Source organism: Cloeon dipterum, chromosome 3, assembly GCF_949628265.1.
Source record: "Cloeon dipterum chromosome 3, ieCloDipt1.1, whole genome shotgun sequence".
In the NCBI taxonomy this organism is placed as follows: domain Eukaryota; kingdom Metazoa; phylum Arthropoda; class Insecta; order Ephemeroptera; family Baetidae; genus Cloeon; species Cloeon dipterum.
The window spans coordinates 25836751-25864421 of NC_088788.1; the positions used below are offsets into that span (position 1 = coordinate 25836751).

The window sequence follows — 27671 nt, forward strand, 5'->3', positions numbered from 1 at the left end:
GATTCATATTTATTTATCAAATTTCATTTAATTAAAAAATAATTAAGCGAAATGTTCACAACGTCTCGTTTCAAAATTTTCTGCGAATGGTGTCTACCTTGCGATTTGGCTATCACCTTTACACTATTATTACGATTCAGATGAAAGCTATAGGAATATTTTCAATTATAATTTTTCACCAAAACTAGTTGAGTTATTAAAAATAATCTTCCATCAATGAGGATGATGAGAATAAAGTCTTAATATTCCGATCAAGTATTACACCATACATTTAATTTAACAACATACTTTTACAAAAATTATTTATTCTTTTGTCAAAACAAAATATTGAGAAAAACCAAACAGAAGATTAATTAGAAAATGATACCATCGCTTTTTTGTGAGAAATTTTTGAGAAGTTTCGGGTAGTTTTAAAATATCACGAATTCATGAAATATTGCAACGATGAAATGTGGCTGGAGCGGTAACTGCAATCATCTTTCCCGAAAGAGTATATTCAGAAAAGGAAATTCCAATTATTCGAATATATTAACTTGCCACTTTTTTAATAAAAATGGTGAAGGAAGGCAAACATCAAGATTGTATTTCCTTAAAAAAGTTTTATTTTAATAATACACGGATTTGATGCATGGTGAACATGGTACAAATGAGGCAACAATGATAACAGTGAAAATACTTGTAAAAATACTGTTCAATCAACATTGTCTATTTTAGCTGCTTCTTCTATCAGCAAAGGCGCATCTTCGGAGGGAAAATTTCTGCGGCAAAATCAATAGATGCATATTATTACACACATTTCAGTAAACTTGATCGTACCTGTTGTTCTCTTTAACTGGCAAATAAGAATTGGCTTCTATCATGTTTTCCACTAGCGACCTGAACTCGCTAAATGTTGGTCTCGAGAGAGGAATCTCTGACCAGCACTGCAACATTATTTTGTACCTGCGAAAAATATTAGAAGTGTCAGCAGCTATTTAACATAGGAAGTTCCAAAGAAACTCACAAGTCGACTGGACACGCTTCTGGCCTGGCAAGTCGGTGGCCTTTTTTGAGGGCATCCAAAACTTGCGCCCCCCTCAGACCCGCGTATGGCTCCTTGCCCATCGTCCAGACTTCCCACAATAATACTCCAAATGACCACCTAAAAGTTTAAATTTACAAATTAATGTAGAGCTCCAGTTTTAAGCCACGTATTTTTAATGTTATTGATGATAAAATAGTTTAATTGCAAAATTATTATGGTCTGAAAGTGATAATTGGAACATAAAATAAAAATGCCCTTCATTGGCAACTAGAAATTAATAAAAATTGCAACCATTTTTGTAAGAAGCCCTAAGAAATGCCCTAAGAAAGCGTAATATTTCAAATTTTAATGAAACTTACACGTCAGATGCGCTGGTATACATGCTTCTCTCGATAGCCTCCAAGGCCATCCATCGGAGGGGTAGGCTGGCTGGGCCCTGATGCTTGAAGTAGATGCTACCCTCGTAGACGTCCCTGCTTAGGCCAAAGTCGGCCACCTTTAGCTGCATGTCTGACGTCACAAGCACATTTCGGGCAGCCAGGTCGCGGTGGACAATTCTTATGCTGGCCAAATATTCCTGTTGCAATAAGCCATGAATTTACGATTTTTCAAATCAAAAATTAACCCGTTTACTCACCATTCCGAGTGCAATTTGCCTGGCGAATGACATCAGGTCCATGGCTCTCAAGGGAGTTTTGCCTCCTACCGTGCTCCCTGCAGCACCAACAAAATTTTTATAATTAGATTTATTTAATAATTAAAAAAGTACTACTATTTACAGGAAAGAACGTATAGTTAAATTTTTAGCTATTTTACTTAAAGCTGTGAAAGCCTTTTTAAATATTTTCTAGCCTGATTTTTTATTTTAAGAAATTTATCTGAATTTTTGGACGCGTTAAACACATCAAATCGTTAACAGCTTTTCATCTGTAGTTAATTTAAAAATATTTTGCTTGGAGCAGGACTCACATTTTTCATATCCCTGGTTTGAAACCATGTGCAGGTTGTTCGAGATTTGCTGGTCGTTGACGTAGGCACGCTCCTCGTCCATCAACAGGTAGTGCGAGCGCAGGAGGTTGAGTAGGTCACCGCGTTCGCAAAACTCCACCGCCATGTAGTAACCGTCGTTGTGCGGCAGCTCGCCCTCGCCTAGCAGACTGACCACGTGCGGGTGTCGGCCCACCTCCTTCATCAGCGAGCTCTCCTGGGCAAATTGGGACTTTGCCACGTCGTCCCCACTGCCTGCTAAGGTTAAAATCATGGTCAGACGAGACTAATCAGCATGGTTAAAATTAAAACAGGGCAACCGGCTAAAATCTTCGTAGGAAAATTTTACATCATTTCTTCAAGCGAAAATTTTTTTAATTTAAGAAAAACTGAATGACTACTCTGTGTGGCCCAAGTGGCCGCAGAGGAGCTTGGGCCCAATAGTTGCACCAAGGTCTTTTATTGAAACGCCAAATATTTGGCCATAAAGCCGCTGGAAGGGTGCGAAAACCAGCAAAAAATAGATTTGGCGCCGGTTCACCTTCCAGCCAATGGAGTTTTTTGAGCACTAAACCAACCACCTTGGCACTCATAGGAATGCCTCGTAATGCGAGCCAATTAAAATTTCTTTGTGCAATTATATATTATTCAATGCGAACTCACATTTTAGAGTTTTGACCGCGACGACGGCCCAAGTTTTCTGCTCTGGCTGCCACATATCGGCCTTGTAGACGACGCCAAAGTGTCCTTCGCCGAGTTTGTGTCCAAGTCTAAGCACACTCGTCTTCTCTGTGGTGACATTGACTCGCTTCCCAAAAGATCTGGCGTTGTTCAGCTGACTGTCGAAGTGCATCCCCCTTTTCTGTTCAAGCAAACGTTTAAAATGAGACCCACTGCGAGATTATGCCCAACGAACCCTTCTCTTGGCATTTGCTCGTTTCTTGTGCGCCACGAAGGCGATGACGAACAGGCAGACGGCCACAATCACCACCCCTGCGCCCGCGGACACTACTGGTACTGACGAGTTGTTGAACAAAACTGCTTCTGTCACTTTGTTAATAAATTCTCCTGACGATGGACAGTTATTTTTGCTCTGAAGACAAGAAAAAAGCAAGTTTATCAGCACTTTAAAAAGACAAAAAAAATTCTATGTTTCTGAGTTTAAAGGTACAAATAATTATGATTATATGTTTATTAAAGAGATAAGCAACAACAAAATTTTATTGCGTAAAAGGTTTAAAAGAGCTGGAAATTGTTTATACCACAAAGCAATTGTTTTTCTTGTCGATATAGCGGACCACTCTGTTTTTCGGGCCGATCGCTGACAGGCTCTCTGCTGCAATTTCGATGGTGTAGCCGTGTTTGGTCGCATTGGCAGGAATTACTGTTGACCAACTCGGATGATTTCCTTTTCTCGTCGCCTGTCAATTCGTTCATAAGTTAGCAAAAATAAACCAAAATTTAAGATAATCTGGGCCTACATCGATTGAGACAATGCCAATATTTTTCTGGCGCGTGTTGACAAAATGTGTAAGTTTAAAAGAATATATATGCGGCGCCCTTAGCGGCTGCAGCGCAGCTGTCCACGTCACGTTGATTTTTATGCCTTCTGGAACGCGATGTTCAATGCTGCACAACTCTGTTGGCGGCAACGGCTCTGCTCACAGAGATGTAAATTAATATGATTTTAATTACTCTTCAGCATATTTTCTATCAAGGATTTACTTTTACTTGCGATAAACATTTTTTCAAATTATTCAAAAAAATAAATTATTTTTATGTTTCTAATATAAAAAGCTGTTAGATAAAAATAAACAAAGGAAGTAAAATAGTTTTGTTTTTATTTCTCTGGACCCGCAGCATCATTAGGCGCAATCAAATTAAAAAGATAATTTTAACCAGTTGCAGTTAGGTCGAAAACTAAATCAAGAAAATAGGATTATATCGCAAACTCACGACAATGGACGTGGTTGGGAGGAAGAACGTTTCCCTCAGGGTCTGTCAGTGTTTCTGGGCAAAGAGGAACCTGGTTCCTGAAGACGGCTGGCTTTCCTTCTTTATTTCCGAACTTTGGAACCACTACGAAGGCAGCATTCATTCCCAAAATCACCTTTCGCAACTCAAACCCTCGTTTTACGGGCTGCAACAAAAACCAAACGCATTCTTTGGAAGTTCCAAAAAGCAGTGAAAAAAAAACTTTAAAATTATTTTAGCTATGTGTTCACTGAAAATAACACAAAAAGTATAATGAGCACCCAGAGTTATGTGATTTTTGTTCTATGTCTTTAGATGGTTATAACATTAAAGTAATTCAAGTTTTGAAGGGGGTGCCCTATAGTTACCTCGTAGTAATCTGTGTCATCGCTGTTAACCAAGATGGAGTACTTACAAGGACGATCTGTAATTATAAACAGGAGATCATTTATTGAATAACAGTTGCATCTTCATTGAAGAATCGGTGATGAAAAAATAGGCTTTACGAATATTTTAATAGCTGAAGAGTATGCAACCTGCGTAGCATCAGCGATCAAAGAATAAAATAAGAAATCCGAGTTGACTTACAATTAACTGGCGTTTTAGTTATTACGTCAATGGTGCGATAATTTATTCAAATGTAACATTTGCCCCACAATTTGAATTCAAAGACTATGGAAAGTCGCTTTGCATGCCGCCACTTTGCCTTTGAATGGCTCTTCAAAGCAGCTAAGAGCAACGTATGCGAGATGCACCAAGAAAACGTGATGTTGGGTCAATGCGCTCGTTCATTCACTTGCAGGTCGAGGTGTGCAAGCGGATGTGTGTATTGAGTAATGAGAAACTAAAAGAGTGCAGCTCACTCACCGGCAGCCGGCGTCCAAGAGATATTTGCGTACAGAGCCTCATCAGCTCCAGATACATAATTCGAGATGTGCACTCCTGTGACCTCAAGCGGCGTGTGATTGCGGCCCAGAGTGCTGAAGAAGCCGTGCGCAAAATCGCCGTCCTCGGAAGTCAGACGCACTTCGTACCTTTCCGAGAACGTCAGATTTGTCAGACGAATCCATGGCCTTATTTTCTGGAAATTCACATTTTTTGCTTAGAAAGAAAACTAACAAAGAATGAAGGGGCTTTAATTTATCACAATTTAACCTCCTGTGATTGTTTTGGGGGAAATTATCAATCATTTTCCTCGTTGATGGTTAAGAATAAGTGTTTCAATTATTGAAAATTGATAATAATCTAGAAAGAGGCCATGACCACATCTGGCTCCTCAACAAATGAAAATATTAAAAAAATACTACTAGAGGCAACTTTCAGACAGTTTAGCAATATTTAAAAAAATTGTTTGAAAAATAAAAAAATTTATCCACACCTCTATGTAAATATCTCAGAGAAATTAAAAAAATTAAAAAAATTACTTATCAATTGATTCCTCTCTTCCAGAGGAATTTTCATTCAAAAAATCATCACGATTCAACAAAAATTGCACTTTTTTAATTGATTTTAAAGTTTTTCCTAAAAAGATTTGTCGATTCTGTAATTTAAAATCAATTCTAGATTGGAAATTTAGAACTGGTGGTTCATGAACGTCACAAAAGAGAACACATTTGAGGAAAAAAATCGCACGTCAGAGTGGAACGATTTGTTAGTGGTGATTTCGGAGGGTCAAAGTCGAAAGACCTAATCTTGAGTTAGCTAGGTCCATCGAGCTGCACAATTGGAAATAGATAGAATTTAAATAAGACTATAATTCCAACTAGAAATTATGAAAACCCCCGAGTGCATCTGCCTTCATAGGCATAAACAAACAATTAAATACTAATAAATTCTAAATGGTTAGCAAAACCGGCAATATTTCGCTACCAAAAGTAGATTTATTAACCAGACGGTTCATTTTTCGTGCTGCTTGCAAAGTCGCAGTTCCGGTTAAATATGTACATATCTTCATGTGCGTATAATAGTTAGGATTTTTTTTGCTTCTGAAAAGCACTCACCGGTGGTTGGAAGTTCGTCCACTCGTCGCTTTGTCTGATTCTGACGGAGGCGGCTTTGACGTTCTTTTGAGATGGAAATGCGAGCACCACTATCATTGCATTCTCTTCGACATCTCTACACAAAAGCTTCGGCTCCTGACCTGCTGCTGTGAAACAAAATCAAGCTGCTTTTTTGTTTTCCAGTTGTCAAGGTGAAAGAGACTCACAAACGGTCGACCCAGAGGTGGCTGCGTCGTTTCTCAAACAGGCGCACTTTCCAATGCAAGAAGTCGCTTCTGGCAAGCTGCACATTTTTCTACATTCTGTTTCCCTAATTTGCTCTCGGACGCACTGCGAAATTATTGCGTCAGTACTGAAAGTGACAAAGAAAAACATTTCCGGCCGCATGCTCACCTCCAGGCAGGAATTTTGTTCTTCGGCCAGGCAGCCTAACGCGTCTGTCACTGTTGCGTTTATCTGCAACATTGATTTGACAATTTAAAATTCTCGCTACAAAATGTGATTTAATTTTTTTTCAATTTCAAGATGCATAATTATAAAGATTATGAAATTTTAATAGTGACAATGTGGTAATACACACGTAATATACAAAAATGAAAACATTCAAAATAAATAATCCGGATTTTGAGTTGTATTACTGTGTCCTCTTAATTCAAAATTATTTTTTATATAAGCATACATAAGATTCAAACTAAAAATCCTGAAATTTTATGTATTGTAAGAACGGTAAAAACAATAAAAATAAAAAATATTTTTTCATCGTGCGTGTCAATTAGGATAATTTAACGGTTGTTCATCAATATGGAACCATAATTTTCGCACCATTCCTCTAAGCGCAATAGCTAATACTTTCCTTGAAGTACTGTTGAAATTTATAAAAGTAACTGCGGAGAATAATGTCCCATCTGTGAATTGACGTGCCCTTGCCTATGAGTCCAACTCACAAAACGTTGAAGTTGAATAACATATAAATTTGAAATTAAAATATATGGATTTTCACTCTAGTTTTCCATTTGATTTTTTAAGGATTTGTTTGAAAGCCACGTATGTCATATGGCTTAAATCATTATTCAACTATTCATTGAATTTCTTTTCTACGTTTATATCAAACTGGATCACTAGACTAAACGTTTGGATCATTCTTTGAGTACATGTGCACTTTTTTCCTGTAAAGAATTTACAGCACAAACTTCGCAGTGCAATTTTGTATACGCGGTCTGATAATTATCCAGAATTAGCTGAACTTTTATTGAATAATATTTCAAAAGTGAGTCTTCCGTGATATTGGTGTTATGATCTCGCAGCAGAATCCATTTTCCAGTGCTGCAAATTTGTACAATGCTTTGCCACTTTCACTGCGGCTTGAGCCACAATACGATAAATTTGTATCAGCCTTAAAAGAATTTTTGTACTTAAAGAAATTTTATGATAGTGGTGAATTCTTGGCATTTGTTAAAAATTTATAATTTTTGTGTGTAATTTGTTTGTGCATTGCAATTGGGGGGCATATATTTAGAATTGTAACAAAATCTGATGTATGACCTCGCCAAAAGACAATAAAGATGATAATAATAATAATGTTCCGTTGGTATATTAATATTTATTGTTCATGAATTGCAAAATTACAGTCCAAGAATATCTAATTAGAGAATTAAATGTTGAAGATTTTTAAGGAACTTATTTCTTTCAAATAATTCCCGCAATGTCGCTATCAATTTAAATAATGAAAAATCTCGTGGATCACAGATATAGGACATTTTGACACCAGGAAAGTATATTTACAACAAAAACACGATTTTTCCGAAAATTAATTAAGAATCACAGGAATAAATTTAAAAACATACCTAATCCTCGTTTATTCAAATAATTTTAAACACTCGACCAGTCTTAATGTTCCCTGTTATGGAATGGGAGAAAATAATTTAAACTAGATAGTTTTGTGAGCATATAGAACAAAGTCATAAAAATAAAATGCAAAAATAAAAGCCAAAACAAAATAACACACCTAATTTAAGAGTCATCCTTAGTCAGCTCCAAAAGAGACCAAAATGAATAGATAAAATATTAATTAATCGAAAAATAGTCAGCTAAATGATGTAGGGGACTATTTTATTGCAGGACAAAATTTTATCCTTTTCACTACGGGTAAAATACTTTTCCAACCCCAGCATTGATTAACTTTGGTCGTAATTTGTAAGACTTTAAAATCTAGAACTTAAAAAGTTCCAATTACATTGCAAAGATTTTTTAAACTCGAGCCTCTGAAAGCATGGAAACATAGCACTTTGTCTCCATCATTGGCTTGAGAATAAAAAATAAAAAGCAAAGAGCAACCTGCGTGGCGCTCATGAGCAACGTGTTGCATAACTCAATCCCTAGAATTGCACACTCGATTGCGAGAAAATTCGCGCAAGGTCACATCATGCAAACTGCAGACAATCGACGCAAAATTACGCACGAGGCGAAGTTTTTCCTTTACTGCGACGCCCGCGTCTGATCTGATGTATGAATGGGGCAAAATCAGCTTATGCAATGCGCGCATTATTAACACGACCGTGTTTATACGAGAGCGTTGCAAAATGAACCTTCGCGTGCAACTAGTCCACGTGCGCGCATTGTTTTCCATTTTTCAATTAACTGCACTTTTTCATTCGAAAGGGAGAAAAAGCGCGCGCGTGTGAGTTCGAAACCGAACGACTTTCGACCATCGCCGGCAGAATTTGCAATTTCCGCGTCCGTCGTCCCGTGGCATGATTAACGTGTATTCGTAAATGGGCTGGAATATTAAGAGGTTATAAGAGAAAGAGAGCAGGACGCGCGCTTGCCCGGTCGCGGAGCACAAAAAAGACTTGAAAATCTTGTTATCCAATTATGGAAGAAGTCCTACACATGAAAAACTGCATGATTTACTTTATGCAGCTCATTGGCAATTATTTTCAGACACTTTACGTCCGTGATGGAAATAACGAGTCTTGCATCACTTTGCACGCACTCGCTCCCAAAGTGCACTTTTGCCTGCAAACCGGATAATTTGCATCGATGCAGACGCCGAACGGATCGTTTTTTCGCTTTCTACGTTGCGACACACAAAAACCGGCTCAATATACGAAACGTGCGAAGGATTTGTGTTTTAATCACGCTTACGTGCTGGAATTTCCAATTTACATGATTCAGCAGCGTCTGAACTTGAATATCTCAACGAGGCCGCGCTAATTTGACACTGCTCGACAGATTTTTATCTTCGAGAAAAAAAATAATTCGAGGATATGCTGACCTCACTGTGGAGGTCATGAAAAATGTCAACCACAGAACCCGACGTTGACAGCAAATTTAATCGCAGTTAGGACTAAATCTTGTGTCTGGCTAAAATTATCAAAAGGTGTACAAAAAATAAAATTAAGAAAATACTGCATTGAAGAATTCCTAGCAAGAAAAAAATATGGCTCACAAGAAAATTCCTTATAAAAATATCAACAGTTTGAATATTTCAATGAGGAAACAAACGAAAAATTGAACAGCACATATATGCTGCCACGTGCCACACACAAGCTAAAACAATTTAAATGAAAATCAAAGAATTATTGAAAAAAAAAACACCTTTGACACCGAGCAAGAATAACAAAAGGTCGTTTTCCCTGTCCGCTTTAATTTAAAAGAAATATTTGCACAAAAATCACGTTTCAAAGGAATGCACGCGCTGGCAGAAGCGGACGCGACCAATAATTGAGACAAATCAGCGCGCGGCTAGAGGCAATCGACTCATTTGAATTCTTGAAAAACAGCAATAATCGCTCTCTTCCCACCACCGCCTGGAGCATAACACTATGGCAATGGGATGATACATAATTCATGTCTTTTGATTAAAGAGATTGCCGAAATCGGGGCCATCAAAATGCACACACACGAACGAATTTGTCGGCATAAATAAAACGGCGTGGCTATTAAGCGAAAGCGTCAACACATCTCTAGGATTTGAATTTCAAACAGTGTGGCTGACGAACACTCAACGATTGTTTAATTTCGGCGCCGGCGACACGCACGCGCTGGCTCGGGAAGGTCAAACCAGCAGTCGCATTTTCCGTGGATTGTCTGGTCTGCGCAGGTGATTTCGAATCGACTGCAACCACTAATCAGTGATGCCACGCGTTCGTCTTACCGTTACCCTCACATCAGGTGCATTAGTCCGCACTTTCCGAATAAATGCATCGAATTATCCCCTTCTTCTTGTCGCAACACACGCCATGCAATTTGATAGATTTTATGCTCATATTATCGATCATACTAACTTAACTTTCCTAACTCATCGAATTGCTTAGCAATTAAAATGTTGTTTCAAACTTTCATGAATTAGATATCGAGGTCTGTCAATCTCGTCCCTTTTTGAGATTCTAGTCGCAGAGCTGCGCAATATCAAATTAGTTTAAATGAAAGGCAAAGTTTTTAGACACAAAACTAAAATGTCTAAATTAAATATGTGCAATATCTCTTGTTGGAAAATCTAGATTCAAATAAGATCAATCTTTAATTTGCCAGTAAACCGTTGGTCAGAAACTGCATTGTGGCAGCCCAAACATTTAAATTAATTTATTAATTGATTTTACCATGGCTACTCCCATACGCAAAATAATTACAATGGGAGGCTAATAAAAAAGTCGAAAAGTTACAATTATTGTTTTGGCCCCACGCAGGACTCATCACCAGTACTTTACCTCCAAAACAAAATTCATAGCCACTGCAAATAATTTTTAATCGGAGATTAATTAATTTGGCTACGGGGAAATCAATCAATAATTAAATTAATTTTGGGAAGTAGTGCCATCTGCACTGAAAAGGGCACGGACCGACAAGGCTTACTCTCGGTCCGACCCCTTTAAAATAACAAAAAACTCTAATAAACTCATAAAATCTTCCAAGTTTTGATTTTCCTAACTGCTGGATATTTTTAAATACAAACCATTATAGGCACCTCGAGGTTGCCTTTTGGTCTTAAAATCAAGGGGCTGCATATTCTTAACATCCAATTTTTTCACCACAGGTTTTACCGATTCTTTTTAACAATTTCTTGCGCCAAAAATGCAAGTAACAAAGTGTTTTTGTTATAGTTAAAATTGCTACCCCAGCCCACAATTTCACCGGAATTGTGTAGCTACCCATAGCTCAAGTTGATGTCATCATTAACTTAGCTATAACATAATTTCGTACAAACAATGCCTACAAGAAATTGGTAAATATTGCAAAAAACAGGGTTTTTAAACCCTGCTTAAAATTTATTGTTCTCTGTTCTCTATGTCCAAATATTTTCTGCTTGCTAAATATTTAAATTTCCAGGTGTCATTTAAAAATTTGCGCGACCCTGTAAGAAACCGTCAAATGAAAGCAAATTCACTCTCGGCGCAAACAAATATAACAAAACGATTAGGCCTGCTGACACGAGGAATGCAAATCGGTGCGGCTTTTGAACAGGTGCTGCTCTTGCCCGACTGGCCGGTGTCACTCGATCGAATTTGAGCACATTTGCTTTTCGCTGCATTATTCGCACTTACACCTGTACCGCCGCCTTAATGGTCAAAAGCCGCTGACGGATGCACCTGCTACTTGCAAATTTAATGTGCTCCACGCGCGCGAATTACATTACGACGGCCAGGTCCAAAATTATCGGCAGAGATCGAGAGCGTGCCGTTGACACACGCAACCGTCGCCGACGCTGGGGTGAGACCTTGGCGGCGCCTTTTAACTCTGATTATGCTCAACACACACGCCAATTAGCGGTGGATTTTGCATCGAATGCTTCATTTAGAGCAATCGGTCATCGTCCCGCCAAAATAAAAAAGGCTGGTGATGTAGATTAGAAAAAAACTTAATTCCAGGTTTCGCCCTGCCCATATACGCAATAAATTTTATCTTTATAACAACACTTGTCCAAAGAGGTATTTTTTCATCATTTTTTGATTGATTATGTTTCTGATAAGCATTGTTAGGGTCAATGTGCAACGTTTTTAATTTTCCCCTTACCTAACAACGAGAGAATGCCTTCTTAACGGAACGAGAATTAAACAGTTTTGGTCTAATTCCTTGTTTTGTTTGTCGGACTAGCTTAAATTCTGCTCTCTCAAGCAGAGATTTTTCTATTCAAAAGATTTCTCAGCAGTATTATCAGGTCAAAATTCTCATCTAAAATCGGTCATTCATGTTTTTTTATTGGTGAAATTTAACATCTAAATATTTTTCCACTGTATTGCAGGTTATTCAATTAACATCATCTTGATATGAGATTTGTTTATCTTGGTAAGCTGTTTCTGCACAATAGGAGTAGCACGCGACGAGACCAAAGCGTGACGGTTATTTGATAACACACGTTACATTGGCCAGATCCGTCTGAGCTGTAGCTTTTCATCGAAACGGGCACGATTTGCGTCTTATCTGCTCTGACCTTTTCTTGGAACTCGTGCGTCCTCATGGCTAGATTCTGCATTTCCTCCGACCCTTCGCGAGGAAAAGAGCAACACGTGTCGACTGTTATAGCAAAAACTGCTCGAGTATTCTTCCACGCGTCGATACGCAGAGTTGATTTCCCTGTATATACATTCGCGAGTCACGTCTATGAGTCATCGTGTGCTCTAGATACGATTAGGATTGACAAGTTTGCACATTTAAATTTGTAATACGATGGAAACCCCTCGGCTGCCGAAATTATACAGAAGGGAAATAATTGCTTCTCTGCCAGCGGAATAAAAAAAACGAACCGGGCGGGAAACTACTAGATCGCACACGTGGCTGATTCTGAGACGCGTAGTTTACCTTTCTTAAATTCAAATCCTGATTCGACTTTTTGCGCACATTCTCGTAGATCACAGATACAAACTCACGGGACAGAGGTCATTCACAGCTAAGCATTCAATATTTATTCTTTGGTTGGACAAACAGCGTGAAAATAAAACTGAATAGTTTTGTTTTTATTTTAATATAACCTCACCTCTTGTAGCCTTGAAAAATAAAATAGTCTAGCTCCTCGTAAAATGTTTCGATTGACAGTTTATGTTTTGCGACTGTTAACCTTTTGAGTGTAATTACCTCAAGACAATAAAAATTCGTTGAAAATTATGTCCATGCGCGGCGAGATCTCTTGAGTGTTACGTACTCTCGCGAGATGTTTGAAGTGCGCTTGGCCGTTGTAAATTAAAGAAAAAGGGGCGACACGTGCCAGACAAGCGTGCAAAAAATACCAGTCCGAGTTTTTTCTGCAGGTTACGAGGATGGCCAGACGTCCAGTTTCCGGTTTGTTTCGCTGCCAAAAATAAACACGAGCTCGAATCGATCGATTGCAAAGTCGTTTATTTTCTTTTTCACAGCGGCTAATCGTCTGCACGTGCTGATGATTGATGAGGCGCGACGAACTTTGCAAATCTCTCTGGAAGGAATGAATTAATACGAGGGGCAGCGCGGGTTTTTGATCTAACCCGGTCTCGCAGCCTATCAGGACATGTGCCGCGGTCTTGGAGAGCAACGCCTCCCGTTCTTAATATTTCCAATTAGCTGCTCTTTCCGGCTTTTTGTAATGAGTACAACGGCCCTGAAATCACATGTATTAGCGACACATGCTGCTTTCCAGCATAAATCACTCTAAATGTGAACATGCGTGCGCATAATTTCCGAGTTACTGACTCTCGGGGAGACGCCGTATATTATCTGTAATATATTTCTGCGCCCTGCAAAGCGGCCGCGAAAATTGGTAAAATCGAAATGAGAGCATGGCCATCAAGCTAATGCTAATTTTAACCCATTTTCAGTGATTTCAGCCCTCCAAATTCCGTATTAATGCAATGAGAATAATGCAATACATGTATTCCAACACTAACAGATTCGTTTTTTCCCTGAACAATTTTCTTACTGGTCTAGAATGGAAATAGTAATGCACAATTTCGCTCATTTTTTATTAATTTGTTAAATATTTAACAAGGCATCACTTAACCATTTAGCTTCTTCTCTCTAATGAAAATTCTAACTCTAACAATCTAGCATCCACAATCAAATTTAAAAAAGGATAGAATTTGGTTTCCGTTACATCTGGTGTGTAATCTTCAAATAAAAATTCAAACATTCTATTGAGCTTGAGGCTTCTATTAATTGCCGTTTTTTCACCATCTTAAATTACTGATAGAAAATTTTGTAACTCCCAACAGTTATTTTTGCTGCTTGATAAATCTTTGATTTTCGTCAAGTCAAGCTTTGACTCTGCACTCTTGAGAGTATAACCTGAAACTAATCATAAATTTTTCTAGTCGTGTGTATAAAGTACTTTTTGGAAATTGTTTTCCATCTCCTTGACCACTAACAATGATCAGTCAGTGCTGCAAAATTCGGTTTCTTATTTTGGACTGTTTATTCTCAGACAAAGATAAAGAAAAGACTTTTCAAAAGAAAACAATTTATTGCTATCAATAAAATAAACAACTGCATTTTATAACGAAAATAATGAATGTCATTTACGTGGATTGTATGAGATAATATTGTCAAACTGGACATGAGACTCAAATTAAGATTTATTTTTCATGGAGTTTTCTTTCTGAATGAAATCCGGCAAATTTTATAAATAACTTGCTGGTTTAGGAATTTAAAACGTTGTGTACACAGCTCAAAATTGCAACAATCGTGCTCGTTCGCTCGTGAAAAATAGTAGCTCGGAAATAATTGACCGAATAAAATTCGCAGCCTTATCTATCTAAAGAAAAATAAATATTTTAAACAGTAAATAAATACGGTTTCGAAACAGATTAATTTCACAGCAAACGTGGTCTATTAGATTTCGTATACGAGGAAAAAAGATAAAGATCGAGTTCAAACTGAAGGAGGAAAAGGTCGATTGAAGTGAGAAAGATTCGGTTCGTGTCCCTGAGGGCCCGCAGCATCCAGCATGGCAGATAAAGCGCGCACTCGCGAATACGACGCCGACTAGACACGCGTGTTGTTTTTTTTCGCTGAAAATCTCGGCCATTCAGTCGCTCCTTTCTTGGAACCGGCGAATTGCCTTTTGTGTGCCGGCCCTAAGGCACCTAGCGCTTGCATCCCGCACACTACGCACAAAAAACAGACACGTGGACTAGTCTAGCAAACTCTCCTCCGATTTCACGAGTTAGTAAAAAAGGGGAGAGTACATTTATTTACACCATTATAAATCATTTTAAAAGCACAAAAAGAGTTTTTGCATTTAAAAAATCCCTGTAAATTTCAGTGTCGAATTTGAAATAATACTGAATAAAATTTTTAAACAGACCGAGTGTTAGTAAAAATGGAAAAACTCTTTTCATTTTAAGCCAAAACAATTTGGATTAGAAATAACAAAACCAAATAATTATTGGAAAAATATCAAGATTTAAAATTCCAAGAGAAGTAAAATAATAAAAACAATATCGGTGCAAATTTTCATCCCGAAGACCATTTAATATGTAAAAAATTAACACGAGGGGTGAAACGAGAAATATCCAAAATTAAACGAGAGGAACTCACCGAAAGGCCGGTTCTCTGCCAGAGGGTACACGTGCGTAAGCAGAGCTGCTGGTGGCGGGCCGCGGGGCCGGGCAGGCCCACGACGACGGCCCAGAAGAGCGGAAGACACCTCACGACGTGTTGCATATTCCTAATAGTCCACTTCCCAGCTAGACGTTAAATATCTTTCTGTTCGACATGCACGCTCGCGTTTACCTCTCCGCTGAAGGGAGAGGGGGTTGTCCCCCCGCTAGGCACCAGACACAATGCACTTTTGATACTTTTGCTTGATGAAATCCAGTTTTTAACTGGAATGTCGACTTTTCACGGGAGAAAATATTTGCTTCAGTCGGTTCAATATTCGCTTGAGTTTGGACCAAAAAATGTTTTCCCTGAGAGTCGCAAGAAATTCTGGTAAAATAGGTTGGTGAGCTGATTTGACAGCTGTCTTTTGTCAAGAACTGGATTGAGAAGATATGCAACCGCTTTACATAAGCATCACGCGGGTTGCATAATTAAACAGATCAACTAATTACTTCATGCGACAGAGGGGGCAAATAAATGGCGAACGCAGCATCTTTGTAAATCTGCTTTTGTGCAGACGCAACGAGTGCATTAAATGCGATAGACACCTGTAATCGAGGCTAACTCAATGTCAAATATATGTCACTTACAGCTAGAGCGTGCCACAACAAGCAGAGGTGAAGTTTAAGCTTTGAAATTCCGAGCTTGGTTTTGTACACTTGTATATTTTTACTGTTTAGTATACATAATATTGCACATTTCACAGACAAGAGTCAAAAAATACTATACAAAATCGGTAAAATTGTTCAGAATTTTTTAAAAGGCACATTTTGTTTGTTCTGATTTCAATGGCTTGGTTATGCTAATACAAAAGCTCTAATAAATTAATACAACTCGTAAGCTCCTACTTAGCAAATTAAAAAGAGAATGTTACTTTTCAGTCAAGTAGTGAGATTCAGATGAAAATGGAGTACTTGAAATGCGCGAACAGATCTATAGCTACAATGGACGTTTTGATTTTCAGAAAACAGCTACGCACTTGGCTGACAAAATACAATATATGAATAAAAAAGCTCGCTGTTTTTTAAGTGGAAATTTTGGGGTCGTGTTCGCAAAAAGACTTATCAATAATCATTGGCGTGATGAATGGGTGGTTGGAATGTAGAACCGTTAAAGCCAGACATCAAGTCTCTCACAGTCTGAACTTCCGCGTACGCCTTGAACGATCCAATTGCGCATTAGTGTGAATTGCGACGAAAAAAGAAGTGTACTCACTGGGTAGTCGCTTGTTTCGCCAGGATTGTGGCCCAGGTTGATCCGCGGCGCGGCCCTTGGCGGAGGTTGCAGGGTGGCGTACATGTTGCTCTGGGTCTCCACCTTGATATGGATTAAAAATGTTTATAACTAACAAAAAACCAGGAAATATATGTGGGGTTTATTAATCCAATATTACAAGGTACTGCAAAACGCTCTCGTACTGTACTCCAGCTTTCAACGATTGCTGATTCCAAATTCTGTGCTAAAAACTGTTTCTTCGGTTTTTTCAGATAAAGTACTGTTGATGAGATTTGAGAGCCCAAAATAGCTGCTGTTCAGTAAGAGCGTGTGTGATATTATTTTTATTTAACACTTTTTTCAGTTTTTAGCCTTCCATTCTTTGTTGTTTGCCTATGGGAGTAGCCATTGTAAATTTGACTGTACTAACAAAATTCACCCCATGTGGATTTTAATTTTTATATTTACAGAGTTAAATTTATTGATAAAACTGTTTAAATGAATTTTTCGCTCTAACCCCTTTAAATGTGAGAATAAGAAAATGATTATTACCTGATGGTCAGAGTTATCCAACCTTTCAGGCTCACAGAAGACCTGCATAGTTAGCTCCTGTTCTTCGTAAAGTTTTAGAGTTCTGAAACAGACCAGACAAACCGTTTATGAAAATGCAAAAAACAAAACAAAAAACAAGAAGAGAATTGTACTAACTGTTCCATCCAAAGGGGATTTTCCGTGGTGCAGTTAGGTTCATCAGAGATTTCTCTCTGAATCAAAGCCTCTTTCCTGATGTGCGAAAGCTTTTGGCTGGGAATCGGCAGCACCCTGGAAGCATCAATTTAAATATTGCCACAGCAAAAATGAATGGTGTTTGCTAACCAGTGTCTCAGACAGCAGCAAACAACGAGGAAGCTGATGAAGCCAACGATCAATACAACCAAAAGTGCAACCAGGGCGGCAAGGGCTGTGTCTACCTTTTCCTCCATTGCCTCTGACGATTTTGCAGACTGAAAATACAGCACGGGTTGAATGATTCATTAAAAAATTGTCGCTTCTCTACTCACTATCACATTTTGAATGGCAAACCCTGAGTAGTAGTCCTTCAGGGTGTCATAGTTGGAGTCGACCAGCTTGAGAACCTGAGGAACCGCAACTATCCCCATCGTTGCAGGATCAACCACCGCGAGATACATGTCAGACCTGCAAAAGGACATTCTACAATCATAACTAATTGGTTTTAAAACTTAATAATACCAGTTGTGCTTGAGTTGGCCTTTGTCGTCCACGTGGTACCTGATGTCATCAGTGACAACCAGACCCTGAGTGACTCTGCTCAGTTCAGAGGTGACTTTGTTACGGTCCTTGTGCACACTCTCTGGCGGCCGGGACAGAATAACACGCACCAACTGACTTTGGTCGTAAACCCAGACCTGGTAATTTTTTTACAGATTAGAAACTAAAAATAATATTGCAAGTAGAAAATGCGAAATCAAATCTAATCTGTCCTCATGACAGTAGGATTTGGAATGAGTCCTCAACTAACCGTAAACATTTTGCTAGGCAGGCGACTAGAACCAACAGATTCAAGAATGACACACTTTTCCTTTGTTTTTTGTGTGTGTTGAGAACACGAGGGAATTAAAATAGGCAATACAACACAAATCAATTTGTTTTAGATTTTAATTACCCAAGGTAAAAACTAAAGCAGTGGGTGCATCAATATTTTTTAATTCCTCAAATTTTTATATCATTGAGTAAAATCTGATTTTTTGGTGATAGCTTAATAAATAGTATTTCTATGATTTACAGTTAAAAAATTAGCGTTTTTCACTCACATGAACCAAAGTTTCTGCCTCGCGGTATGGTGCAACCATCTCCTTAGCCACAAGTCTTAGCAAAAATCTACCCTGGTTGTACTCCAGCATGGGCGTGGTGGTGCTGATGCGTCCCGTGTTTGAAACCTTGAAGGGTGAAGGCACCAGTGACCCAGAGCTCACGTTGGACCCTGGCGGATAGAGGTTGGAGGCGCGCAGCATGTACTCCAGGTTGTCTTTGCCACCTTTGTCAGGGTCGACAGCCGCAATTTGTGCCACCTGGTCGTTTTCCTGGCTCAAGGCGTTCACTCCAGCGTAGAACTCAGACTTTTCAAACATGGGCGGATTGTCGTTTTCATCAGTCACTGTGATAACCACGCGAACCACGCTCTGCTCCTGATTTAGGACGTTTTCCCCACCGATCAGAATCTCCTTTCCTACCCTGGCTGGGTCATAATCAGGGTCGTTTGAGGCTTTGATCAGCAGAGTGTAGTTTTCGCCCTTCTCCCTGTCTAGTGGCATTGTGGTCCTCACTCTGCCGTCCGTTTTGCTGACACTGAACTTGCCATCGCCGCCAGACACCAGGAAGTAATACACTTTGGCGTTTTGCCCTTCGTCGGCGTCAGCTGCATGAACGGTACCTAAAGAAATTTAACGGACTTGAGACAGGTTAACGTGGCTTCAGGCGAAACGCACCAACAACTTCATCAGCCGGTCCATTTTCCAAAACCTTGAACCTGTAACTGAACAACTGATTTCCTTCAACAACTGGAAATCTGGGTTCGTTGTCATTTGAGTCCATCAAGAGGACAGTCAGGAAGCTCAGGGTTTCGTAAGAGACAGGATAGCCGTTGTCCTTGGCCACAAGCACAAGCTGAAAGAGTCTTATTAGCTGAATATTTGAAAATTGCCAAAGTTATTTCTACCTCGTATTTGGGCTGCTGTTCTCTGTCGAGAATGATCTTGGTGCGCAACTCTCCAGTGTCGGCATCAATTACGAATTCATCACTTTCCTGTACCAGTGTTCCTCCCACAGACTTCAGGTGGTATGTCACCCTTCCGTTTTCTCCCATGTCCAAGTCGTTAGCTTTCACAGTCAGTACTAGGTAGTTGGGAAGGCCAGCATTCTAGCGTCACAAACAAATTTAAATATCTCCCAACCAATTTTGCCAATTTCACGCACTTCTGGCACTTCGACAGTGGCGTTAGAAGAGGACGGCACTGCAAACTTGGGCTGATGCTGGTTCACAGCCTGCACGGTAAGCTTCACCGTTGCCTCATCTTTGTTGATACCATCGTCCACCTTGACTGTGAGGACGACGTCCTGAGTTTTTCCTTTGGTTAGTTCCTTCAGTGACTGGTTGGTGTACAAAATTCCAGTCACTTGCTCCAAACGGAAGTACTCTGAATCAATTTTATTGTGATTGAAGTTTTCACTTTTTAAAGGTTTAATTTGTTACTTTGCGGGTCACCGCCTATTATTTTGAAGGAAAGATATGCAGTTGGATCCTCATCAACAGCTCTTAATTGGATGATTTTAGAGCCAACAGGAATGTCTTCATTCACAACTGCTCTCCAGGACTGTTGCTCAAACTTGGGAGGGTGGTCATTTTCGTCTTCGACAGTTATGCTTACCTAGGTAGGCCAGGATTAATACCTTTAATTTAAAACTTCATAAAATGAGCGTTACAGGTGCACTAGCAGTCCTCTGATTTGGAGGCTCAGCTCCATCACTTGCCACAGCCTGAACTAAAATTTCTGAGGTGACTTCACGGTCCAGAACCCTTGGATTGTAAACTCGAATGATTCCGTTATTATCGATCACAAAGTCACTTGCTTTTTCACCTAAAAAAGTCCAGAATTTAAAAAGTTAATTCAATTAAAAAAGACGTGAATGATTGCAAGAGTAAAATTACCTAACAGAGAATAACTGATCTTGCCAAATTCTTCTTTGTCCTTGTCAGTAGCAGCAACTTGGGCGACAAAGGATCCCACAGCAGCGTTTTCTCGTACGCTGCCCTCATACCTTTCCTGCTCCAGAAAAATGTTAAGAACGCCATTTTGTAATTTTTCAGCACACCTTTAAAAAAATTGGAGTTTCATCATTGATATTTTCAACACTGACAGTGACATGAGCTGCAGATGACAAGGGAGGCTGTCCAGAGTCCCAGGCCACAATTTTGAAGCTCAACTCGGAAGAATCTTCATAATCGATCCTCTGCTTGGTTTTGACCACGCCTGTGGTGCTGTTTATTTCAAAGTGCTTTGACTCAGGATTGATTTCGTATTTGGAAATGGAGGCAGAATCAGGGTCGCTTGCCTCAAATCTGCCTAGAACGGTTCCAACAGGCACTTCTTCTCTGAGAGAAACTCTCAATTGAGGGCTATCATGAGTCCAAGGAGCAGCAAACTCAGGAGAGCGCTCATTCACTCCAACAATGGTAATCACAAGAGTGCCTACAAATAAAATAAAGTTAGTTATAAAATCAAGAAGAATGGAGGATTAAGCGCGGACCAAAACCCTCCTGCAGCTTCTGTGCGCTGGTGTCAGTCACTTTGACAGTGAGACGTACAACTGCTGCCTTTTTCCTGTCCAGCCTGGACGAAACATGGACTTGGCCTGTGTTCTTGTTTACTTCAAAAAGACCCTAAAATTGCAAAGTTTATTTGAATAGCAGTTAGTGCCCCTATTATAGCGTTCCCTATTTAAATTGCCTGAATAGTTAAGGACATGAAATCAACCTTTAATATAATCAATTTGTTCGGACTGCATCATTGAGCAGCTGAAACTTGGAAATTTACAAAAAGGGCGTTTATATTCAGTAATATTATTTAGCTAATAATCGCACACCCCACGAGCCTCTTTCTAGACATTTTAAATTTATTCAAATAGAAGTCAATTCAATTTTTTGACTTGATATTTCTAGATCACTTACTTTTAATTCGTCAGTGGCAGCAACCTGTTTGCCTGAAGTGTCTACAAATGAGTAGGGCTCAATAATCGCGTATTCAAGGCTATCAGGACTGTCCACGTCTGGATCAGTGGCCAACAACTGATGAACTACGGTGCCAATGGACGCATCCTCAGACACCTACAGCACAGGGATAGTTGTATGATGATACCCTGTGATTAAAGCAAGCCAAACCTTTGCTCTTTGCGTTGGTGGGGTGAAAACGGCTTGTTTGTCGTTACTGTCAATTATGTTGACAGTCAAGGTTGTCGTTCCAGTAAGCGAAGGGGTTCCTAAACAATTACTTGAGATATGAAAGGCATTTCTATCATAATGTTTACCTGAATCAACAGCCAGTAATCTAACTTTGTACTGCGGGATTCGATCAAAGTCAAGCTTTGCCGAAACTTCAACAACTCCACTTTGGGAGTCAATTTTGAAGTGCTCAAAAGCCCCAGATTCAATGAAGTAATTTACTTTTGAGTTATCTCCTGTGTCTGCGTCACTTGCATGAACCGTTTCAACACTAGTGCCTGTAGAAAAAAATCAGCTTAGCCTTGATATTTATTTTTTCTTAGTTCTAACCGATAGCGGCATCTTCTTGGACAGTTGCAACATAGAAATCCATTTCAAAAACAGGCGCGTTGTTGTTGATGTCTTTGATTGTGAGGGTGATGTTAGTCATGTCCGAAAAAAGTCCGTCGCTGGCTTGGATTTTTAAAACGATTTGATCCGTGCCGCTCACGCCGTCCTTGGCACGGATTGTGAACTCTCCAGAGTCAGGATCCAAGTGGAACATTTTCTCTGGGTCTCCCTCCACGATGGAATAAGTTATCTTTGAACTGACGTCAGGGTCTTCAGCCTTAGATTTTTTTCAAAATTAAAATCTAGACAGCTCAAGAATTTCGCGACGCCTTACCTGCACGGTTAAATATGAATCAAACTTGGTGCTTCCCTCGTCCACGTGAGCCCTGTATCCAGGGTGGATAAAGTGCGGAGGGTTATCGTTGGCGTCGACCAGCGAAATCTTTAATGGCACCGCGACACTCTGACCTTCACCCTCGTCATCAGTCGCCTTTGGAAACGCGCATATTGACCACACTTCTGAGCCATAAAAATCAGTAAAATACCTTGTAAGAAATGTAGTAGTCAGCTTTGGTCTCAAAATCAAGACAAGGAGCAACGCCTGACTGTCCTTCTACACATTCAGCGACTGAGATGACTCCAGTTTTCGCATCCACCACGAATTTCTCTGCGCCGTCGCCTTTGAGCGAGTAAACAAGACCACTGGTGCCAAAGCGGCCAGAGTCTCTGTCTGTGGCTGTGATTACAGCCACCTGGGTTCCTGCACTAGCTGTTTCTGACACTTTAATCATGTAAGATTCCTCGGCAAACACCGGAGGGTTGTCGTTTACGTCCTGGACGCTCAGTACCAGAGAGGCGGTCGAAGATAGCTTTTGCTGTGTGTTTGTCTCCTCAGCAACGATCTGAGAATAGAATATAAGAAATATACTTAATCTGCCAGAGTGTCAACATTGAGTACATCAAAACAATACAGGAAAATTATAAAGTAACTAGATTAAATTGAAATACATGAAGATATTATGTTACTTGGCGATAAGAGTTTTCTGACTTAGCTACACATGGAATAGAATTTGTAAATAAGATGGAGAACCTGAAGGAAAAATTTCCGCTGGTTTGGGTCTTCATAGTCAAGTGTTTGATTTGTCAATTGCACCGTCACTGTGCTTGAGCCGACAGCTTTCTTCTGATCAATTGCAAATATTCCAAAGCCATCCACAAGACTCAATTTGAAAACGGAATTGTTGCCCTGAAAAAATTAAAAAAAATTGATCCCTGATATGATTGACAATTTTCCGTTCCATACCACATCTGGGTCTGTGACCCTTATATCGAGACCTGGAATAGGAGAGCCAGGCAGAGTATTTTCAGGTATTACAGCAGAATATTCTCTCTTCTCAAACTTTGGCGCCTCATCATTCACATCTCGAACGGTGATTGTGAACTGAGCTGTGCTGGTTGAAAGAGACTGATCGTCATTCGATTCAGAATCTTCTTTGGCCTGATAATGAATTCAATAGAGGAATACTGCAATATTAAAATTAACATGATTTTACCTGTACTGCAAGATGAATCACGCCAGTTGGATTGTCGAGCGCCTCTCTGTCCAAGGGCTTGGCTGATCTTAACTCTCCACTATATTCATCAAGTAAAAAGTAATCCTCTGGATCTGGTTTGAAATAGAGTTTTTATTATCATTTATTTATTTTAATTTAATTTGTTTATTTATTTTAAATATTTCTCCATGACTTAATTAAGAATTTTCTCACTTTTCATGAGGTGGTAGGTAATGTGTCTTGGCCTTCCCCTGTCACCATCTCTAGCAGTGACAACGAGGACAAGAGTGCCAATTGGAGCATCTTCGTCAACAAAACCAGCCATAGAGCCTTCAAACACTGGGGGCAAATTTTGCTCGTCTTGTACGGAAATTTGAACAGGGCTACTGGATGTGTGGGCTCCATCCTGCGAGCCACAAGATTAAATTATGCACCATAAACACAATAAAAATGAATCTCACCTTGACTTGTAGTTCAAATTGGAAGAGCTGCTTTTTAGAGTAGTCAAGTGGGGCTTTGAGAAGCAACTGAGCCTCAATGGCTGACGTATTGGCAACTATTACAGACAGATCAAACCAGTCGCACACACCGGAAAACTAGAAATTAACGCATGCATTAAAGTATAATATCAGAGCATCTATTATAACGGTTACTTGTGGCAAGTCCTTGCAGCTTATTTCCAGTGTATCGCCCACAAGGTCAGGATCAAAGGCTTTAACGCTTTTCAGCACCACATGACCAATTTTGCTGCTTTCGCCAATTTCAGCTTCGTAATGCGCCTACATTTGACATTTTTTTAAATCAAACTCTAATTCAAAACATATTAAAAGTCATCAATTTTAATTCTGGGTTAAAAGGAAACCTTAAAGAGAGGTACATTTCTGGACTTGGCTCTACAATGAGGCCCATGCGCCCATGTAATTGGCATACGGAGTTTTCACGAGTGTCCACTATCAGGGGGTCGCACATTTTGAAAGAGGTGAACCGATTAAAAAATAATAATAATAATAGAGGAAAACACACACAAAAATTTTAGGTTCTAGAAATTAACCCGAGTTTATCCAAAAACGGTTTGCTTAACTAAAAACGTATAATCACAACCTTATCAAATTTTGGTGGGCTGTCATTCTCGTCGACAACGATTACGGTGGCTGGCGCAGAGACAAGATTAGCAAGCTCATTGTCCTGTGCGGTGATTTCGACCATGAAAGACTCATGCTGCTCGCGGTCAAGGCTCCTGATCAGGGTGATATTGCCGCTGGAGGGGTCGACCGCCAGGTAGGGGTTGGGCTTTATGCCGTAGCGCACCGTGTCGCCGTCAGGGTCAATTGCCTCCAGCTGGAAAACCACGCTGGCCACCGGCGTAGCCTCGCTCAAGGCCAGATTGTTTGGCTCCTTGACGAACTGGGGAGGCTCGTTTGCCCGGCAACATCCTGGCGGAGGAAATTAATTCAAGGTTTGAAAAGGTAAAAAAGGTGTAAGACGCACCTGATAAAAGCAGCAGCAGCAGCAGTGGAGAGAAAGCAGGCGGCATTTTTGCTGAAATTTAACGTTTTTATTAATGAACGCAGCGTTATTGGTTCACTCAAACGGAGAGTAAGGGACAAATAAAAATTTGAATAAAAAATCGATGGTTTATTTTCGTCTAGTACTTAATACTACTTGTTGAAAGAGTCAAAAAATAAATTCTACACATCAATGAAGACATAATAAGCAGACTTAAGTTAAATAAATGTGATACAAAAAATCCTGGAAAAAATCACATTATGAACTGGACCGTTTCTTGAATTAAGCGCTGGTTGATTTTGCTCCCTTTTCACAACTATTTCCATTTTTTACCACTTCTATCGGATCTCTTGAAATGCGAATTCCTGACCGTTTCACACCATGCATTTCACAAAAATGACCTAGGACGCAATTAATCGTAAATATTTCAAATCAGAATCAGAAGAAATCATGCAGTTACTTGTCCATTTTGAACTGGACCAAAATTCTTCCCTGCAGAGACCTTTAAAAAAATATTTATTTTTTTCGAATTTAGCGTGCAATATTCTCGCAACTAATCGCGAGCGGACGTGATTTTGTTTTGCAAAACAACCGGAAAATATATTTTACCCTATCTTACTAGAACAATTCAACGAGTTGTGTAGCATACTTGTGCTGAATAATATTAGGATGGTTTATTTTTGTGAGAGCCACTTTTTATAGAATCAGAAATGCAGCAATCAAAAGATAAAAATTAAGTGTTCTTTAGTGGAATTTGGTTTATTTCCTTCGTGATAAGTAGAGGAAAGGTTGAAAATTCGTTCCATTTCTCTATTGCATGATAGAACTCATACATCATCAAAGAAAGTCATAAATAATAATACCATTAATTACTCAGTTTTAAATCAGAATATCTTATAAAGTATAGCTTAATTTTCAGGCAGATAAAGTTATCATTAAAATTGCGGTATTCCATTCTTGAATAATTAAATTCCTCGCATATTTTTTATCTTTTTCCGCTGGCAGACAGCGCTAGACGAGTGTTGTAAGCCCGAGCGTTCACCCGTGAGAACGGTACTTTTTCAGCGCTGCTGCCTCTCGTCATACTATCAAACGAATTAACTCTTTCGGCACCGCTCACGACAAGAGAAGAAAGGAACATCTCTAGCCTTCCTGATTGCTGTGCGACATCCATACTAAACGCATTGCAGCAACAATATAGCACGCACTTGTCTTGTTTTTGTGCATCTGCCCTAGATCCCCAAAAGCAGCAGCAAAAGCACACGCTCCTCTGTTCTCATATGGACAAGAAGAACACTAGCTATTGTATTCTGTGCGTCTCTCAAGGCTTTGTTAGCTGCTTAATTTGATGCTGTTTTCAAAGGCCACACCAGCTTGCAACATTAAATTTTTATTAAGTTTTTTACTTGGATACCGAATAACCTTAAATTAAAAAAAACTACTGTCAAATCGAGGAATAAATGAGCTCTGTGAGTTGGTAAAGTAATAATTTTGCTCACATTGGAGAAATAATTAAATATAATTGAGAAGAAAGTGTGAAATTTATATTTCTTGAGTGACAATAATTGTTCTTAAGAATTCTTTTGCAATACTAGAATCCTTTTATTTACTGTCATTAGTTTACAGGTGCATTCAATAGGAATAATCTCTTGATCCGCTATCATATTTTTAGTTATTCAGCATTGCATGTTTTTAACGCTTTAAAATAAAGAAGCAGTGATTAATATGAATTTATATATTTTGGAATGATATTCGAAGAGCTGTACCCTGATAGCTATCATTCTAGCAAAAAAACATAATTAAAAAATTATTTTAATTATTCATTTTTCTACAATTTTGATATAAAAAGTTATTTATAAACAACATGCCTGGAGTCTGGAACTTGAATACTGTCAAAATATTTGAAAAGTATATAAAGCATCATCGTCAACTAAGAGAGAAAGGGTGGCATACCCTGGTGATGGTCTCCTTCAGGTTGTCAACATTCACGGAACGCTGGACCAAGCGCAGTCACTCCCTCGGCCCTTTCGCAGAACATCAACAAAGGCACGTGTGCAAGGGCAATGGCCTGCCAAGGGTGGCGAAACGCAGACCACCCCTTCCTTCGCCCCCTGCTCTAGAGCACAGCACTGCTACTTTTGACGATCCTGTCGCTTACGTCAACATTCGTCTGCTGTGAGGACAGCAATTGATGTAGGTAAGCACTATGCAGATCGGCCATTAAGATTTCCCACCATCCAGTCCTGCAAAACGAAATACGCCGAGCGATTCGTACGATTCAGAAGTACCGCCCATTGAGGGCCAATGGCAAGGGTCAACCTTCGATAAATTTTAAACGGAAAAGAGCTGTTGTGTTTGCCATGTCAGTGTTCTTGGAGAACCGCGAAATTTAAAAAGCTGCTTAATAGTGAGCTAAAATGAAAGTCGCGGAAATTTTCATGATGGTGGTCGTCGATGAGATCGGATCTTGGACTTACCTGGATCGGATTGAGGAGCAT

At 39.4% G+C, this 27671-nt stretch overlaps 2 protein-coding genes across 4 annotated transcripts; both read right to left on the minus strand.

The window, feature by feature from the left end:
• Window positions 1-579: 579 nt before the first annotated feature.
• Window positions 580-15840, minus strand: LOC135938651 (tyrosine-protein kinase Mer-like). Of its 3 annotated transcripts, none has more exons than XM_065482463.1 (17): window positions 15490-15840; window positions 6379-6441; window positions 6192-6315; window positions 5986-6128; window positions 4853-5066; window positions 4354-4409; window positions 3968-4151; window positions 3493-3668; window positions 3274-3432; window positions 2928-3104; window positions 2675-2873; window positions 1994-2269; window positions 1662-1738; window positions 1384-1601; window positions 1004-1141; window positions 817-942; window positions 580-758 (listed from the first exon to the last, which is right to left on the minus strand). In XM_065482463.1, exons 1-17 carry the CDS (start codon window positions 15613-15615, stop codon window positions 692-694), a joined length of 2523 nt encoding a protein of 840 aa, XP_065338535.1. In that variant the 5' UTR covers window positions 15616-15840; the 3' UTR covers window positions 580-691. The 3 variants fall into 3 exon arrangements, with proteins under 3 accessions (XP_065338535.1, XP_065338534.1, XP_065338533.1); XM_065482462.1 differs by having other exon boundaries at window positions 1994-2266; window positions 5986-6131; window positions 15490-15839; XM_065482461.1 differs by having other exon boundaries at window positions 5986-6131; window positions 15490-15837.
• A 357-nt stretch (window positions 15841-16197) lies between these two features.
• Cad87A (cadherin-87A) lies at window positions 16198-27381 on the minus strand. The gene is made up of 31 exons (XM_065482460.1): window positions 27127-27381; window positions 25156-25206; window positions 24769-25100; window positions 24321-24446; window positions 24129-24263; window positions 23881-24073; window positions 23668-23780; window positions 23418-23612; window positions 23205-23360; window positions 22660-23016; window positions 22449-22604; window positions 22115-22391; window positions 21871-22062; window positions 21725-21822; window positions 21515-21670; window positions 21094-21226; window positions 20659-21035; window positions 20495-20609; window positions 20269-20423; window positions 20039-20213; window positions 19762-19982; window positions 19505-19705; window positions 19275-19452; window positions 18600-19219; window positions 18019-18194; window positions 17829-17964; window positions 17644-17771; window positions 17476-17589; window positions 17320-17401; window positions 16768-16869; window positions 16198-16709 (listed from the first exon to the last, which is right to left on the minus strand). The coding sequence occupies exons 2-31, from the start codon at window positions 25199-25201 to the stop codon at window positions 16617-16619; spliced, it is 5538 nt and encodes a 1845-aa protein (XP_065338532.1). The 5' UTR covers window positions 25202-25206; window positions 27127-27381; the 3' UTR covers window positions 16198-16616.
• Between the last annotated feature and the right edge of the window lie 290 nt (window positions 27382-27671).